The sequence below is a fragment of the Leucoraja erinacea genome, chromosome 19 (assembly GCF_028641065.1).
Source record: "Leucoraja erinacea ecotype New England chromosome 19, Leri_hhj_1, whole genome shotgun sequence".
In the NCBI taxonomy this organism is placed as follows: Eukaryota; Metazoa; Chordata; class Chondrichthyes; order Rajiformes; family Rajidae; genus Leucoraja; species Leucoraja erinaceus.
Window position 1 is genome coordinate 28882913 of NC_073395.1, and position 18800 is coordinate 28901712.

Below are 18800 nucleotides of genomic sequence, written 5' to 3' on the forward strand. Positions count from 1 at the left end.
AAGAATATGGTCTCTGTCAAACTGAGAGAAGCAATCATTTTCTTTACGAATAGATAATCATGTCCACCATACAAACTACTGCACTTCCTGTTTATTAAATACAAGTTGCTTGTGTATGGGTGACATAAATAGGTGAACGAAGAAGGGGACTGAATGTGAAGAATGGACTGCGAGATGGAGAATGCCGCACTTGCTGGTAATCTGAAATAGGATGCTGGAAATCCCCAACACGTCAGGAAGAGTTATAAAAATAGTTAATGTTTGGCATCAGCATTTGTAGTTTCTTGTTCCCCCAAGTTAATGTTCATGATTAGAACATAGAACAGTACAGAAGCAAACTGCAGACCTTCAGCTCACCATGTCCTTTTAAAAAAAAAACATGTCATCTGTTTTTGATTCCCTTGCCCTTGGTGAAATACACTGCAATCACTATTGCCCTCATGATTTTATAACTTGCTCTATACAACAGTGTGTTCAGCCAGGCAAAGGGTGGGAGAGGAGCTGCATTTGTTAAACCTCTATATTAGTCAGTGGGTGCTTGCGCCATCCCACTGACCACACTGCTGTTGCCTTTCTACACATTACGCAAAGTCCTGCATAACCTGAAGGCACAGTATCTCGTCCTCTGATGACAAATGTTATAACCATTAACTGAACACGTAATTAACCGTAGCCATTCTTTGAGTTTGGCTTGGAACTGGCTAGTTCTGCTAAAAGGTCATGAAACAGTTTTTTCAGCATTCTTTATTTCAGATTTCCAGCAGCTGCTATGTTCTGTATTTCATAGTTCTAGTAATTTTTTTAATCCTATCCCCATGCATCTATTTAAAATCACCCCAGTTCATTTGCAACTATCACGAATTCACCCCCTCAGTTCGAAACATCACTGTTTCCGTCGAGGTCCATTGAATTATACAACATGGAAACAAACCCTTTGGACCACAGAGTTCACATAGAATGTCGATCACCTGTTCACACAAGTTCTGTTACCCCACCTCTGTATCCACTCTCTATACACTAGGGGCAATTTACAGAGATCAATTAACCTACAAATCCACACGTCTTTGAGATTTAGCTCCTTTCAGCTGCACCATTGTGCCTGTCTCTTAAGAGATCCTTCTTGATCTCAACCCAATCAAAAACATTCCCTTTGTTCTCTCCACCCCTCCCTTTCCTGCAATTGAAAATATCATTGCTTCATTTAAAAAAAAATGCTGGAAATAATGGTCAGGCCAATCTGTGGGGAGAGAAACAGAGTCAATGTTCTGCAAAGGGTCATAGAAACATAGACATAGAAACATAGAAATTAGGTGCAGGAGTAGGCCATTCGGCCCTTCGAGCCTGCACCGCCATTCAATATGATCATGGCTGATCATCCAACTCAGTATCCCGTACCTGCCTTCTCTCCATACCCCCTGATCCCCTTAGCCACAAGGGCCACATCTAACTCCCTCTTAAATATAGCCAATGAACTGGCCTCAACTACCCTCTGTGGCAGAGAGTTCCAGAGATTCACCACACTGCGTGAAAAAAGTTCTTCTCATCTCGGTTTTAAAGGATTTCCCCTTTATCCTTAAGCTGTGACCCCTTGTCCTGGACTTCCCTAACATCGGGAACAATCTTCCTGCATCTAGCCTGTCCAACCCCTTAAGAATTTTGTAAGTTTCTATAAGATCCCCTCTCAATCTTCTAAATTCTAGAGAGTATAAACCAAGTCTATCCAGTCTTTCTTCATAAGACAGTCCTGACATCCCAGGAATCAGTCTGGTGAAACGTCTCTGCACTCCCTCTATGGCAATAATGTCCTTCCTCAGATTTGGAGACCAAAACTGTACGCAATACTCCAGGTGTGGTCTCACCAAGACTCTGTACAACTGCAGTAGAACCTCTCTGCTCCTATACTCAAATCCTTTTGCAATGAAAGCTAACATACCATTCGCTTTGATTTATTCCTCGGCTATCACCAGCTATTTGTCCTGGACAAGCCACATCGAAGCTATGACCAAGAAAGCACACCAATGCCTCTTCCTTAGATGGCTCAGGAAGTTTGACATGACCATTACAGTTCTCATCAACATCTACAGATGCATTGTAGAAACCATTGTATCGGGAGGCATCACAGCCTTGTTTGGGAACAACTCCATCCAAGACCAGAAATTGATATTCCTCAGACCATTGACGGCATCTACACTTCATGCTGCCTCAGCAAGGCCGCCAGCATAATTAAGGACCAGTTTCATCCTACTTTAGGATGCTGTTCACCGACGCAAGAGTGGAGTCGGGTAAGTTGCTGTGTGGTGCCGCGGCCGGTGGCTGCTCAGTGCGTTCCTTCCCCCTCCCCCCCCCACACACACACACACCCTCCACCCCACACTCCCCTTTCCCCCTCACCCTCCTCCCCACACACACTCCTTCCACCCTTCCCCTCCTACACACCTCCCCCCGTCCGTTCCCCCATCCCCCCCAACACCACGCCACCCTCCACACCCTTCCCCTCCTCCCCAAACACCACCCCCTCTCCCACACCATGGTGGAATATTGCATTGGGGAATGGGATGCATTGGGGGCCCAACGGGTCCCACTTAGTCTGGTACTGAATAAAATCATAGAAACATAGAGAATAGGTGCAGGAGTAGGCCATTCGGCCCTTCGAGCCTGCACCGCCATTCGATATGATCATGGCTGATCATCCAACTCAGTATCCTGTACCTGCCTTCTCTCCATACCCTCTGATCCCTTTAGCCACAAGGGCCACGTCTAACTCCATCTTAAATATAGCTAAGTCATGACTAAACCTCTGGATTTTGGCCTTTGGGCCTCCATCTTCAACTCATTTCTGGACTGGCAGACTTCTGTTTAGTTTAGTCAGTGGAATCATCCTCTCCGCATCCACTCTCTACAGGCCTCTCTAAGTTTCAATGAGGTTCTTCTAAACTCCTGCGTATGGTGTACATTTTGGTCACTCAAAACCTATGGTCTCTTTGCTCCTCTATAATCTTTGCTCATCGACAATTGCAGGTAGACAAGAATGTTGGAGAAACTCAGCGGGTGCAGGTGCAGCAGCATCTATGGAGCGAAGGAAATAGGCAACGTTTCGGGCCGAAACCCTTCTTCAACAAACGAATACTACGAACTCATCGACAATTGCGTCGACCGGTCTGCAGAGGGCGCCGGCGGTGCTGGCCAAAGATCATATCATCTCTGGCGGAGGGTAGAGCCCCACCCCCTCACTATGGCCACGCCCCCGGTTGCGACCCGCCCCCTCCCATGGCCCCGCCCCTCCCACGGGCCCGTCCGGTCGCCGGGTGCGCGCGCAGCTCGACTGTTTTCCCCGGCCGAAGCACGTGAGCGGGTGACGTCACCAGAAGCGGCATCATGGCAGCGGCGGCCAAGGTAGTGTTTGCGTTGCCCTCGTTTTCTCTCCGCCTCCGGCCCTTCCCGCGCACCGGCCGCGTCTCGGTTTATCTGGAAGCGGGGAGGAGGGTCTTGTGCCTTTAAAGAGTCCACGCCGAGGCTGGACTGGGAAGCGGGTCACTGTTGACAAGTTGTCAGTGGAAATACCACGAGTGCAAGACAACTCTCCCCCTTCCTCCCTGCAGCCCCCCCCCTTCCTCCCTGCAGCCCCCCCCTGCAGCCTCCCTGCAGCTCCCCCTTCCTCCCTGCAGCCCCCCCCTTCCTCCCTGCAGCCCCCCCCTTCCTCCCTGCAGCCCCCCCCCCCTTCCTCCCTGCAGCCCCCCCCCCCCTTCCTCCCTGCAGCCCCCCCCCCCCCCTCCCTGCAGCCCCCCCCCCTTCCTCCCTGCAGCCCCCCCCCCCCTTCCTCCCTGCAGCCCCCCCCCCCTTCCTCCCTGCAGCAGCCCCCCCCCCCCTTCCTCCCTGCAGCCCCCCCCTTCCTCCCTGCAGCTCCCCCCCTCCCTCCCTGCAGCCCCCCCCCTCCCTGCAGCAGCCCCCCCTTCCTCCCTGCAGCCCCCCCCCCCCCTCCTCCCTGCAGCTCCCCCCCTGCAGCCCCCTGCAGCCCCCCCCTTCCTCCCTGCAGCCCCCCCCCCTTCCTCCCTGCAGCCCCCCCTTCCTCCCTCACTGCAGCCCCCCCCCTTCCTCCCTCACTGCAGCCCCCCCCCTTCCTCCCTGCAGCTCCCCCTTCCTCCCTGCAGCTCCCCCCCCTCCTCCCTGCAGCCCCCCCTTCCTCCCTGCAGCCCCCCCCTTCCTCCCTGCAGCTCCCCCCTTCCTCCCTCACTGCAGCCCCCCCCCCTTCCTCCCTGCAGCCCCCCCCCCCCTCCTTCCTCCCAGCTCCCCCCATCCTCCCTGCAGCCCCCCCTTCCTCCCTGCAGCCCCCCCCTCCTCCCTGCAACTCCCCCCCATCTCCCTGCAACCAGCTTGAGGTTATTCATTTAGTGCACTAGTCTTGGGATTATTAAGTTTTTTTAAATGTGTATTAAATATAATCTACACGTAAGAAGGAACTGCAGATGCCGGTTTACACTGAAGATCATGTGATAGGAGCAGAATTAGGCCATTCAGCCCATCAAGCCTACTCCGTCAATCAATCATGGCTAATCTATCTCTTTCTCTCCAAATCCCATAATCCTGCTTTCTCCTCATAACCATTGACATCTGTTCTAATCAAGAAATATAGGCACAAAATGCTGGAGTAACTCAGCAGGTCAGGCAGCGTCTCTGGAGAAAAGGAATAGGTGACATTTAGAGTCGGGACCCTTTATCAGACTGGGTATATTGCGGGTTGACTGTGCGGAATGTGTTTACAGGCCTGTTATGCTGCTGCAACTAACAATTGACTATCTTGTGAATGGGACTGGAGGATTACTTCCCAAAGTGCTGTAATTTTCCGTGAAAAACAAACACAATGTGCTGGAGGAGCTCAGCAGGTCAGCCAACTTCTGTGAAACGTTGCCTGTTAATTTCCCTCCGCATATGCTGTCTGGTTGTTCCAGCACTTTGTTTATTGCTCAAGGTTCCAGCATATGTATTCTCTTGCATCACCATTTCACAGTAGAATCTTGTGTGGGCAGTTGATATGTCGCACTTGAATTTGTTTTCGTGAAGCATATTAAAGCTGTGTAATATTCATGTTGGGAAAGTACAGGAGAGCGCATGAGTTGTGGTTGGATCTCTGAGGTAAACCTTCTTGAGCCTTCATTTGATCGCTGTATGAAAATGAAACCAGACTGATTTTGGACTCTTCCCAAATTTCCATAGATTGGGGAATGATTTATTGTGATGGGAAGCCATCATATGTACCATTACTATTTAAGGAGAGAAAATAGTTAACCTTAAATCAGAAGTTGCGCAATTGGTAAAATCTATTATGAAGTGTAGCATAGCGGCTGGAAACTAATAATACAATATTGCAGAGTCAACATGGATGATATTTGCAGCACTGCCTTTAAACTCACTGTTCCAATGCTCCTTTCAAACTGGCCATAGCTCTTGTCCCACCTGCCTTTGAATTCACAGGGGTCCTCTTCCTATGTTACCTGTACATTCACTAGGACTCTGTTCCCACGCTCCTTCTAAACCTACCAGGATCTCCCTTCCTCTGCACATTTTGAACTAATTGGTTATTCTTTCCAAGTTCCCTTTAAACATAGTTACTTCACTTTGAATTTATTACACTACTGTATAACATCTTAAAAATAATTGAATTACAAATGTTTTTGTATTATCGGAGTAATGTCCAATGATCTGAAACATTTGCCAATCGGGCACCATCAATGCCACGGCCCACCGAGTGCACAGCGACTATTGATCACCCATTCACACTAGCTCTATGTTAGCACCCAATCCCTACATGCCAGGGGCAATTTAGTGAGACCAATTAATCGACAAACACATGGGTTTTTGGGATGTGGGAGGAAACCGGAGCACCAGGAGGAAACCCACACGGTCACAGGGAGAACATGCAAATTCCACACACAGCAACTGAGGACAGGAAATAACCTGGGTCCTTGGTGCTGTGAGGCAGCAGCTCCACCAACTGCTACAGTGCTGTCCAACTTGACTGTTGGAATGTTGTATTAGCCAGTTTCCATCTTTCTGCATACCTTATATAGCATGAATAGCCTACTATCTATGTTATCATAGCAAATAGGAGAAAACACTTAATACTGTGTGCTACCAATAGTAACAGTGTGAGTGAAATAGAAAATGAGAAATGTAAATGAGATATGGTATAGAACAAGTACGACACACTTCAGGGAGGAGAAAGGGCAGATCAGTTGAATTTCCATCGGCATTGTACAAGACGTGTGGTAGTAAGTATATCCAGACTGACTTAGTAGCAAGTAGCAAGTTGTTGGCCCTCATTACACGAGTTTTCAGTCAATTTATTTCCTGTGAACTCTAATGAATCTATGTTATGTTACACCTTGTTCCATGCCCACTGAATGGCCTGATGAAAAATACATATCTCCACATCCATCCATGGCAGTTAAACATCCCATCCCACCACCAGACTCTTAACTGCCTTTAATGTTTTCTACATTTCTCATAATTCTGGGCTAATACAGTTTTGGCTTCTTGCCCTTTATGATTTTAATCACTTCACTGTTAGCTATTATGCATTCAGTTGTCCAGAAACTATTCTGTGGAATCCTCTCCCTTGCCTCTGCCTTTCTATATTTATTTTCTGCCTGCTTGCACTCACTTATACTTGTTTTAATTATTATTTGTCCTAATATTCTTCTGACAGCTGTAATATATTTCATTTGCTAATGCTCCTTGAAGTTTTTGAGCTCTTTTTACAAGTTGTTGAAGAACATGGTTGAGCCTGTGGATGTTTGGGTGTACATTAGATTAGATAAAACAAATGTAGGTCCCTTGCAGTCAGATACAGGCAAATTGATCATGGGGAACAAAGACATGGCAGACCAATTGAATAACTTTGGTTCTGTCTTCACTGAGGAAGACATAAAAAAATCTGCCGGAAATAGCAGGGGACTGGGGGTCAAATGAGATGGTGGAACTGAGTGAAATCCAGGTTAGCCGGGAAGTGGTGTTGGGTAAATTGAATGGATTGAAGGCCGATAAATCCCCAGGGACAGATAAGTTGCATCCCATAGTACTTAAGGAAGTAGCCCCAGAAATAGTGGATGCATTAGCAATAATTTTTCAAAACTCTTTAGATTCTAGAGTAGTTCCTGAGGATTGGAGGGTAGCTAATGTAACCCCACTTTTTAAAAAGGGAGGGAGAGAGAAAACTGGGAATTACAGACCAGTTAGTCTAGCATTGGTAGTGGGGAAAATGCTAGTCAGTTATTAAAGATGGGACATTTGGAAAGTGGCGAATTCATTGGACAAAATGAGCATGGATTTATGAAAGGTAAATCATGTCTGACGAATCTTATCGAATTTTTCGAGGATGTAACTAGTAGAGTGGATAAGGGAGAACCAGTGGATGTGTTATATCTGGACTTTCAGAAGGCTTTCGACAAGGTCCCACATAAGAGATTAGTATGCAAACTTAAAGCACACGGTATTGGGGGTTCAGTATTGATGTGGATAGAGAACTGGCTGGTAGACAGGAAGCAAAGAGTAGGAGTAAACGGGTCCTTTTCAGAATGGCAGGCAGTGACTAGTGGGGTACCGCAAGGCTCAGTGCTGGGACCCCAGCTATTTACAATATATATTAATGATCTGGATGAGGGAATTGAATGCAACATCTCCAAGTTTGCGGATGACACGAAGCTGGGGGGCAGTGTTAGCTGTGAGGAGGATGCTAGGAGGCTGCAAGGTGACTTGGATAGGTTGAGTTAGTGGGCAAATGCAGTATAATGTAGACAAGTGTGAGGTTATCCACTTTGGTGGCAAAAACAGGAAAGTAGACTATTATCTGAATGGTGGCCGATTAGGAAAAAGGGAGATGCAACGAGACCTGGGTGTCATGGTACACCAGTCATTGAAAGTAGGCATGCAGGTGCAGCAGGCAGTAAAGAAAGCAAATGGTATGTTAGCATTCATAGCAAAAGGATTTGAGTATAAGAGCAGGGAGGTTCTACTGTAGTTGTACAGGGTCTTGGTGAAACCACACCTGGAGTATTGCATGCAGTTTTGGTCTCCTAATCTGAGGAAAGACATTCTTGCCATAGAGGGAGTACAGAGAAGGTTCACCAGACTGATTCCTGGGATGGCAGGACTTTCATAGGAAGAAAGACTGGATAGACTTGGCTTGTACTCTCTAGAGTTTAGAAGATTGAGGTGGGGTCTTATGGAAACTTACAAAATTCTTAAGGGGTTGGACAGGCTAGATGCAGGAAGATTATTCCCAATGTTGGGGAAGTCCAGAACAAGGGGTCACAGTTTAAGGATAAGGGGGAAGTCTTTTAAGACCGAGATGAGAAAATCATTTTTTACACAGAGAGTGGTGAATCTGTGGAATTCTCTGTCACAGAAGGTAGTTGAGGCCAGTTTATTGGATATATTTAAGAGGGAGTTAGATGTGGCCCTTGTGGCTAAAGGGAGAGAAGGCAGGCACAGGATACTGAGTTGGATGATCAGCCATGATCATATTGAATGGCGGTGCAGGCTCGAAGGGCCGAATGGCCTACTCCTGCAACTATTTTCTATGTTTCTATTAAGCATTTGCAATTTGTGTGCCTTTGACGCAGCATGTATAGGGGGGTTACACGTAAGGTCATCGGGTCAAAGGGCGTGACGCATGGAGTAGCTCAATCCTTCTGGAGGACATGACAGCCTCCCGCATACACTAGTAACTCACGAAACGCGTACTTTCTTCCCTGTTAAAAAACGACGAAATAGTCAATTTTTGCGCTGTAAATAATTGTGGCGGGTGACTGAGCGCTCTGAACCAAATGCTCTAGTATCTTTGCTCTGAACCCGAAGCACCAATGTGTAAGTGGCCGAATGAGTGCATCCCTCGGGGCAGCCCCCACTCTCCCCCCGTGGTCAGCGCTGTCCAGCCAGTGCCGCCCTCCTCTCCGTCTCCCCCTGTGGGCCGCACTGTCACGGGCTGTGAGTCGGCAGCGGCCACACACGAGGCCGGGTGGAGCGGACACACGGGGACGAAAACCCGGCAACGTACCCATCAGCTGCAGCAGAGTTGGGGACAGTCTGGTCCCTCTGCCCACTCAAAGTCCTTGACCGCGCTGCACCGGCACCCTACCCACCCACCCCCCCCCCCCCCCCAACCACCCGGCAACGTCCCCGTCAGCTGCAGCAGAGTCGGGGATAGTCTGGTCCCTCCGCCCACCCAGAGTCACTGACTGCACTGCACTGCACCGGCACCCCAAACCCGCCCGGCCCCACCCCGATCTCCCCCCCTCCCCCCAGCAGCGAGGACAGACGGCCCGGGGTCGGCGAATGTGGAACCAGTCAGCGTGGAGTCTAGCTGGGACAGAAGATTGGCCCACCACGTATACTCCAGAAGGCATTGCGTAGCAACAGTACGGGTCGTGACCTCGACTGCCGTGCAACCTCCCTATTGGAGGTGTAAAACCTGTGAGAGAAACCAAAGGGCCCCAGTCCGTTCACTGCAAAACTTCACTGAAAGAAACAAATACAGTTTCATTGTAGTGTTATGATTTTGAATATATGTATTGCAATTCAGCTGGACGTTATGTTAAATGGGTAAATGGTGTACAACCTGGAAATTCTCACATGCCAAAAACACCAGAAATATTAATGGAATGATACAAAACTCAGGCAATCACAAGGGGAACATACACACTCCAGCACACTCCATCTTTGCCTATTTGTTTGACATAAAAGCTCAAAGTAGCAGGAATACTCAACAGAATAGTAACTGTAAAAAAGTGTTTTGTAAGTTAATATTCCTTGAATAACAAGGACAAATATTGAATTAAAGTATCACAGAATTAGTGAATGATGATGAATATTGATTGCAATACATTAGAATGTGCCAGGCAAGGAAAACATTTCCTTGACAGTGAATTTCTAGATATTTAAATTGCCATTTTTTCATAAAGGAATAGATTAATAAGATACAAAGTTGAAAGTCAGTGAGAGCATTTGTGCAACATTGTTGTGAGCAAAGGAGAATTTGTGTAAGTTAAATCTTCTTAGGATAGTGCTATCAGAAACTATTATGAACAGGTTGCTGTTACAGATGTGAGCATAATTTAGTGAACAAATGTGACTTGAACATTGTGAAACGGGAATCTTTTTTTAACCATTATGTTTTGCAGTAATGAAATCATGCCCTAGATGTGTCAGACCCTTTAAAATACTAACATTTAGAACACACGTAATCCTGACTTCACAGTTCGGCCCATGAAAACTAGTTGAATTTTCATTTGCAGACCAAAATTCCCTCTGATGCATTCAAATTTTCTGTGCAACACTCGCATGGTTAGCATTTATTGTCCATTCTTAATTTTCCTTGTGCAGGTGACAACGGGATGGTCTTTAATTGTTGCAGTTCAATTGCAAAATGAACTTTCAGGTTGCATTTAAACAGGGATTTGCATGGTTTTGACCAGTAACAATAAAGGAATGCTGATATGTTTCCTCATCGGGATGCTTGTCCTAGAAACTGCTGTTTATGTGGCTGGTCCAGTTGATTTTCTGATCCCTTATTCCCCAAAAGTGGCCTTGATATCCAGGGAAATTGCTCATGTTTGGACCTTCTGTGATAATGGAAATTATAGGTAAAAATTGCAGAGAAATTTGGGAATGGTGATGTCATTTAGTGCTAAAGACAGGTAGTTAGACCACCTCTTGTCAGAGATGATTATTGCCTGGCAAAGTGTGTTGTTTGCATTTTTTGTGAATATTACCTGCGGATTGCTGTACACAACACAGGTTACCCGCTTAGGTGATGTGAAAGAAAATTAACGCTGACTATGATCTAAAATACCCATTTCTGACTTTTTCTGGAGTAGAGCAGCTGAAGATGATTTGATTGGGGATGTTTTAATGTGGTTTAGATGATTGACATTTAATCAAAGCCAACCTCCGTTATGATGCACACACAGATTATTTTCCTTTTTTCTCTCAGCCTCCTCCCTTCCCCTCTTCTCTACAATGTAAAAATATTATCCCATTGTTCAGAAATTCCAATGGTTTAGTACCTGGCACTATTACCATATTTCCTTTAAATTCACTGGGGCTCAATTCCCATACACCCCTGTGTCAATACCCATACTATGTTAAACAGATGGTCCACATTCCCAAATTGTTTGCATATATATAACTACTTTAGATGTACCCTTGAGATTTTCCAGAGTGTTTCAAAGACAAGTAATTAGTTTGAAATGCAGCCACATTTATTCTTTGGTTAAAACGTGACTTTAAGTAAGCTCCCATAAGCAACAGGAAGATGAATAATCAGTTATTCTAGTTTACTTATGTCAGTTAATAAGTTAAATGGGGGACAGATTGCCAGAAGAATTCTTGTGTATGCTTCATCAAAATGTACATCCAAGCAGATTTGTTTAATATTAACGATTTAAATGAGGGAATTAAATGTAACATCTCTAAATTTGCGGATGACACAAAGCTGGGTGGCAGTGTGAGCTACGAGGAGCTTGCTATGAAGCTGCAGGGTGACTTGGATGGGTTGGACAAGTGGACAGAGGCATGGCAGTTTCAGTATAATGTGGATAAATGTAAGGTTATCCACTTTGGTGGCAAGAACAGGAAGGCAGATTATTATCTGAATGGTGTCAGATTAGGAGAAGGGGAGGTGCAACGAGACCTGGATGTGCTCGTACATAAGTCATTGAAAGTAAGCGTGCAGGTACAGCAGGCAGTGAATAAAGCATTCATTGCAAGAGGATTTCAGTTTAGGAGCAAGGAGGTCCTAATGCAGTTGTACAGGGCCCTGATGAGACCGCACCTGGAATATTGTGTGCAGTTTTGGTCTCCCAATTTGAGGAAAGACATTATTGCTTTTGAGGGAGTGCAGCGTAGGTTCACCAGGTTAATTCCCAGGATGGCGGGACTGATGTGTGATGAAAGAATGGGTCGAATGTGCTTGTATTCACTGGCATTTAGAAGGATGAGAGAGGATCTTATATACAGGGAAACATAAAATTATCAGAGGATTGGACAGGGTAGATGCAGGAAAAATGGTCCCGATGTTGGGGGAGTCCAGAAGCAGGGTCACAGTTTAAGAATAAGGGGTAGGTCATTTAGGACTGAGTTGAAGAACCACCTTTTCCACCCAGAGAGTTGTGAATCTGTGGAATTCTCTCCCACAGAAGGCAGTGGAGGCCAATTCATTGGATGTGTTCAAGAGAGAGTTAGATTTAGCTCTTAGGTCTAAGGGAATCGAGGGATATGGGAAAAAGCCAAAACGAGGTACTGATAAGCTATCATGATGCTGGCTGGAAGGGCCGAATGGCTGACCTGTACCTATTTTCTATGTTCTATGTTCTATCTCAACTGAAATCCCAATGACCAAATCACAGTTGAGGTTGCTATCACTAAAACAAGCTGACGTTGATGTAAGTTTAATGCAATTTGACCTCAATTTTGTTATAGTTGGAACATAAAGCATAATTTGGATATTTGTAAAAGCGAATTAAATGACTGCTATTGATATGTTGTTTTTTTAATCATTCACTACAGGGGGCGCTGTCCTGTATGGGTATGGCTGCCAAGCCTGCAGCTGTCCGTTTATTCATCTTTTTAAATTTTTAGTTAGTTGAGTTTTTGTTTTTCGGAATTCTAGTCTTTTTTATGTGAGGGGGGGGGGTAGGGGGAAACTGCTTTTCAGGGTCCCTACTTGGTCGGAGAGGCGGCTTTTCTCCGGGCTGCACCTTTGACCCGTCCTCGCGGCCTACCAGCGAGCCTGGAGCAGCGTTCCCTGAGGGGACCGCCCAGAACCTCGGCTTCGGCGGCGGAGTGGGCGATGCCTTGCCCGGGTCGTCGCGCTGGAACTCCGGTGTGCTGAAGACCACCAATGAACATCGCGGAGCTGCGGGACTGTGGAGCGGCCAGCTGCGGGCGGCGGCGCTGACTTTAACATCGGGAGCCTGGGATCTCTTGCCGAGATCGCCAGTGGTGGAGCTCCATCCAGCGCGGCCTGTTGGCTTCGGATGCCCCGGTAAGGAAGCGGCCGTTCCAGGTTTCCCAAGCCCATGTCAGGATTCTCCCGAAGCCGGAGCACCATCATCCGACAAGAACGGCCTGGAACATCGGGCCTCCGTAAAAGCCACTGCAGAGGCCTCAATAGGCCCAACTATGTGCGGACATGGGGATGGGGATTGGACTTTGTGCCAACCCTCATTGTGGGGAGATGTTTTTTATGTTAAATTTCTTTATTATTGTTATGTTTTCTTTTTTATGTGCTGCAATGGCAATACACACTTCACTACACCAATTGGTTCTTTATTAAAGAACCTTTGAACCTTTAAAGTTCTGTTTTACCTTTGTTCCTCTAGGTTGTATTTGAACAAGATGGCGTATTCATTCATTCATACGCTGAGAGAAATGTTGAACAAGCTACACTTCCTGGGATTCTGAGGTTGATTGATAAGGTACTTTAGCTAATAAATTTGTTTTTCTATGACAAACATTTGGACCTGTTAAAGTCTCTGCCTCTTTGTAGGGTACGTCGAACAATCACTGTTCCAGGCGTATACTGGCCCTATCCCCGAACCCTACCTCTGCTACATTGACAACTGCAGCGGTGCTCCCTCCTGCACCCATACAGAACTCACTGACTTTTTCAACTTCATGACCAATTTCCATCCTGCACTCAAATTCACTTGGACCATCTCCGACATCTCCCTACCGTTTCTGGATCTCACCGTCTCCACCACAGGAGACAGACTATTGACAGACTGCTACTACAAACACACTGATCGCCATAGCTATCTAGACTACACTTCTTCCCACCATGCTTCCTGTAAAGACTATCCCCTACTCCCAATTCCTGCGTCTACGCCGCATCTGCACCTCAGATGAGGTTTTCAATACCAGGGCATCGGAGATGTCCTCATTCTTTAGGAAACGGGGGTTCCCCACTTCCTTTATAGATGAAGCTCTCACTATGAACTCCTCGATATCCCGCAGCTCCGCTCTTGCTCCCCCTCTCCCCAATCGTAACAAGGGCAGAGTCCCCCTTGTCCTCACCTTCCACCCCATCAGCCGTCGCATACAGCATATAATCCTCCAACATTTTCGTCACATCCAACGGGATCTCACTACTGGCCACACCTTCCCATCGCCACCCCTTTCTGCTTTCCGCGGAGAACGTTCCCTCCGCAACTCCCTGTAAACTCGTTCCTTCCCACCCAAACTACCCCCTCCCCAGGTACTTTCCTCTGCAACTGCAGGAGATGCAACACCTGTCACTTTACCTCCCAACTCGACTCCATCCAAGGACCCCGGCAGTTTTTTCAGATGAGGTTCACTTGCACCTCCTCCAACCTCATCTACTGTATCCGATGTTCCAGGTGTCAACTCATATACAACGGGGAGACCAAGCGCAGGCTCGGCGATCGTTTCAATGAACACCTCCACAATGATCAACCTACCTGATCTCCCGGTTGCTCAGCACTTTAACTACTCCTCCCATTCCCAATCTGAGGTTTCTGTCCTGGGCCATCTCCATTGTCAGACTGAGGCCCAGCGCAAATTGGAGGAACAGCACCTCATATTTTGCCTGGGTAGCTTACACCCCAGAGGTATGAACATTGACTTCTCTCACTTCAAATAGCCCTCGCTTTCCCTCTCTCTCCAGCCCCTCCCCCTTCCCAGTTCTCCCACCAGTCTTACTGTCTCCGACTATATTTTATCTCTGTCCCACCCACTCCCATGACATCAGCCGAATGGTCTCGACCCAAAACGTCACTCATTCCTTTTCTCCAGAGATGCTGCCTGTTCTGCTGAGTTACTCCAGCATTTTGTGTCCAGCTTGGACTTGTTAAAGTTCACGCAGGCAGTGTCACTGCACTGCACCCATCATTCTTCTAGATCACCTCTTCAAAAATTCCAATCAGATATATGAGACAAACAATTTTTTATAAATCACATTTTTTTGTTTTATCATTTTCTTTCTGGCTGAAGATTTAATGAAAGCTAAATAATCAAGAACCTAGTCTAATTTTACTGTATAACGTGCACAAAGTATAGAAAGCTGTTGAAATCTGAGTTGAGATTGTATTTCAGAGTTTATTCTGTTGCCAACTTTAACTGTAATTGACCTGTAATGATTGTGGTTTTTTCTTGATAAAATGATTGACATTGGCCATTGTCATGTACACCAATCTGAGGGTGATTCCTGGCTTGATAAGTCTGTATAGACAGCTTCTTGGGAAAATTCACCAAGTATTTCAATAGGAAGATATCACCTTTTAAATAGTTCCATGGAGATAGAACACTTTATCATGTACTCAGTTGCTTAATTAATGTTCTGCTCCAGAATGGAGCCTTTGTCGTAAAATATGTGGTAATTTTTCAGCAAAAGGAAACATTACCCCCTAAGATTTAATCCAACTTTTGTCGATTCAGTGTATGTGCCAGGGTGACCTGAAACCATGCAGGGAATGTATTGCTTTAACGTTTTGAAAATAAATTGCAAAACTTCCTTCATTTGTAGTAGGAGTTTGCTCAGTTTAGTTTAAAGATACAGTGTGGAAACAGGCCCTTTGGCCCACCAGGTCTTTGCTGACCAGATATCACCCGTACACTAGTTCTATCCTGCACACAAGGGACAATTTACAAAAGCCAATTAACCTTCAAACCTGCACGTTTTTGGAATGTGGGAGGAAACCAGAATACTCAGCGAAAACCCAGGCAGTCACAGGGAGAATGTACAAACTCCAAGTAGATAGTAGTCAGGATTGAACCTTGGTCCCTGGCGCTGTAAGACTCTACCGCTGCACCACTCTGGCGCCCCAATAGGTTGCATGGAAATATGCACATGAGAGACCGAGCATAGATTTCTGCAGCAGCGTATTGGCATTACACTGGTATTTTTCACAATTAGCCTGTGCATTCTATTGCATAGACACGAAATACTGGAGTAACTCAGCGGGGAAATTTTGTGCAGGGATATGTTGAGAACTTTGAAGAACCTTGAAAAAGAAAGCAAGTTGATCATTTAGGCATCGTATAATCTTTCCATATTTCCTATATTATAGCTCTACAAGTTGAAAGTATTTAATTGGGGATATCATTGCTTCGAGATAACCCTAGGTGAAAACAGGACAAAGTTATGAAATGCATGAATCATGTGCAAGCCATTTTGTTCAGAATGATATAAATGTAGTCAGGACAAAGTTGCACGGGTGAGAGATGACTGAATAAAGAGGCAGTTGGTGTCAATCAATTTCAAGCTTGATTTTGGTATAGAAACATAGAAACATAGAAATTAGGTGCAGGAGTAGGCCATTCGGCCCTTCGAGCCTGCACCGCCATTCAATATGATCATGGCTGATCATCCAACTCAGTATCCCGTACCTGCCTTCTCTCCATACCCCCTGATCCCCTTAGCCACAAGGGCCACATCTAACTCCCTCTTGAATATAGCCAATGAACTGGCCTCAACTACCCTCGGTGGCAGAGAGTTCCAGAGATTCACCACTCTCTGTGTGAAAAAAGTTCTTCTCATCTCGGTTTTAAAGGATTTCCCCCTTATCCTTAAGCTGTGACCCCTTGTCCTGGACTTCCCTAACATTGGGAACAATCTTCTTGCATCTAGCCTGTCCAACCCCTTAAGAATTTTGTAAGTTTCTATAAGATCCCCTCTCAATCTACTAAATTCTAGAGAGTATAAACCAAGTCTATCCAGTCTTTCTTCATAAGACAGTCCTGACATCCCAGGAATCAGTCTGGTGAACCGTCTCTGCACTCCCTCTATGGCAATAATGTCCTTCCTCAGATTTGGAGACCAAAACTATACGCAATACTCCAGGTGTGGTCTCACCAAGACCCTGTACAACTGCAGTAGAACCTCCCTGCTCCTATACTCAAATCCTTTTGCAATGAAAGCTAACATACCATTCGCTTTCTTTACTGCCTGCTGCACCTGCATGCCTACCTTCAATGACTGGTGTACCATGACACCCAGGTCTCGCTGCATCTCCCCCTTTCCCAATCGGCCACCATTTAGCTAATAGGCTGCTTTCCCGTTTTTGCCACCAAAATGGATAACCTCACATTTATCCACATTATACTGCATCTGCCAAACATTTGCCCACTCACCCAGCCTATCCAAGTCACCTTGCAGTCTCCTAGCATCCTCCTCACAGCTAACACTACCCCCCAGCTTAGTGCCATCCGCAAACTTGGAGTTATTGCCTTCAATTCCCTCATCCAGATCATTAATATATATTGTAAATAGCTGGGGTCCCAGCACTGAGCCTTGCGGTACCCCACTAGTCACTGCCTGCCATTGTGAAAAGGACCCGTTTACTCCTACTCTTTGTTTCCTGTTTGCCAGCCAGTTCTCTATCCACATCAATACTGAACCCCCAATGCCTTGTGCTTTAAGTTTGTATACTAACTGTATCTTTTGGAGAATTGTACTAATAACTATCTAGAGGAGCTAGTTCAGAAGACTCGCTAAAAATATGGTTACCGTGAGAATTTAAGTGTTTATTTTTAAGTCTTACAGTGACCGAAACGACAAAAAGGAAATGGTACAGGAAGTAAGTGGTCTTCAAGAGGAAGTATATCGCAGGCAGTTTATATCTGTTATTTCACCATTTATAATGAAATATCCAATGTTGTTATTATATTAAATATCCTTCTTAGAACAGAGAGCTATGTAAATAATAATTTCTTCCACAATTAAATAGAACATTTAATTCACAAAAGTTTTTTTTAAATAATAACTGGAATTTTGATTATTCATTTTAATTAATATTAAAAAATTAGTATTTAAAAATGTATGTAATCTAATCTTTCTATTTAATTTAATGCAAGGAATAGAGGGATGTGTATCATGTGCAGGCAGATGCGATCCATCTCTAAACCCTGACATACCTGCATTCTGTTTCTTTGGACTGTTTGGCATGCTCTGCTAATTGTGCCCAGTTTTTTTTACCATCAGAAAATTTCTGTTTTGCTGCAAATTTACTTGGATTGTCTGTCAATCCTTCTTTTGAATTCCACACCCATAACCCTTAAACATGCGACAAAAAAAAGAGTAGCACAGTGGCACAGCAATAAACTTGCTGGCTTACAGCGGCAGAGACATGGGTTCAATCCCAACTACTGGTGCTCTCTGTTTGGAGTTTGTACGTTGCTCTGTTTTCCCCACAATCTCCAGAAATGTACTGGTTTGTAGGTTAATTGGCTTTGGTAAGATGTTAAATTGTCCCTAATTTGTTGGATAAAGTGTACCGGTGATTGTTGGTCGACGTGGTCCAACTTTAGTTTGTTTATGATAGTCTGTTTCCGCACTATATCTCTATATTAAACTAAACAGAGCACCCATGCTAAGCAGAGATTCGAAATTTGCCAAATGAAAGTTTTATTTTCTTCAACAGTGTATTAACAATAAAAATGTTATGGCAAGTAATTAAAATTGTATGAGTATAGCTTAAGTTTAGCATAATAGCAGTGCTAATGGTGGGATGTTGAACATTTGTGATTCACAGAAGTCAGAGTTGGATCTGTACAGAATTCTGAATGTTGAAAGGCTGAAGGAAGTTGCAAAGAAAAGGAGGGACAAGGAATGTGAACAATATAAATAATTTAAAAATTGAGGCGGTGCCAGAAATTAACATAGCATCCTCACCCAAGAGCAATACATGTGGACATTTGACCTACTTATCTTGAAAACCTACTTATAATTTCTCTCAACATTTGACAGATTTACTTATTGGTTGATTAAATTACAAAAAACATTCCTC

At 45.3% G+C, this 18800-nt stretch overlaps 1 protein-coding gene across 1 annotated transcript in view; it reads left to right on the top strand.

Moving 5' to 3' along the window:
- The first annotated feature begins 3292 nt into the window (after window positions 1–3292).
- The window catches only part of tbc1d15 (TBC1 domain family, member 15), a 45187-nt gene continuing 29679 nt past the window's right edge, over window positions 3293–18800 (top strand). The window contains exons 1-2 of the mRNA XM_055650742.1: window positions 3293–3393; window positions 13377–13472. Coding sequence (XP_055506717.1) covers window positions 3376–3393; window positions 13377–13472 — 114 coding nt within the window. The 5' untranslated portion in view covers window positions 3293–3375. The remainder of the gene's footprint in view (window positions 3394–13376; window positions 13473–18800) is intronic.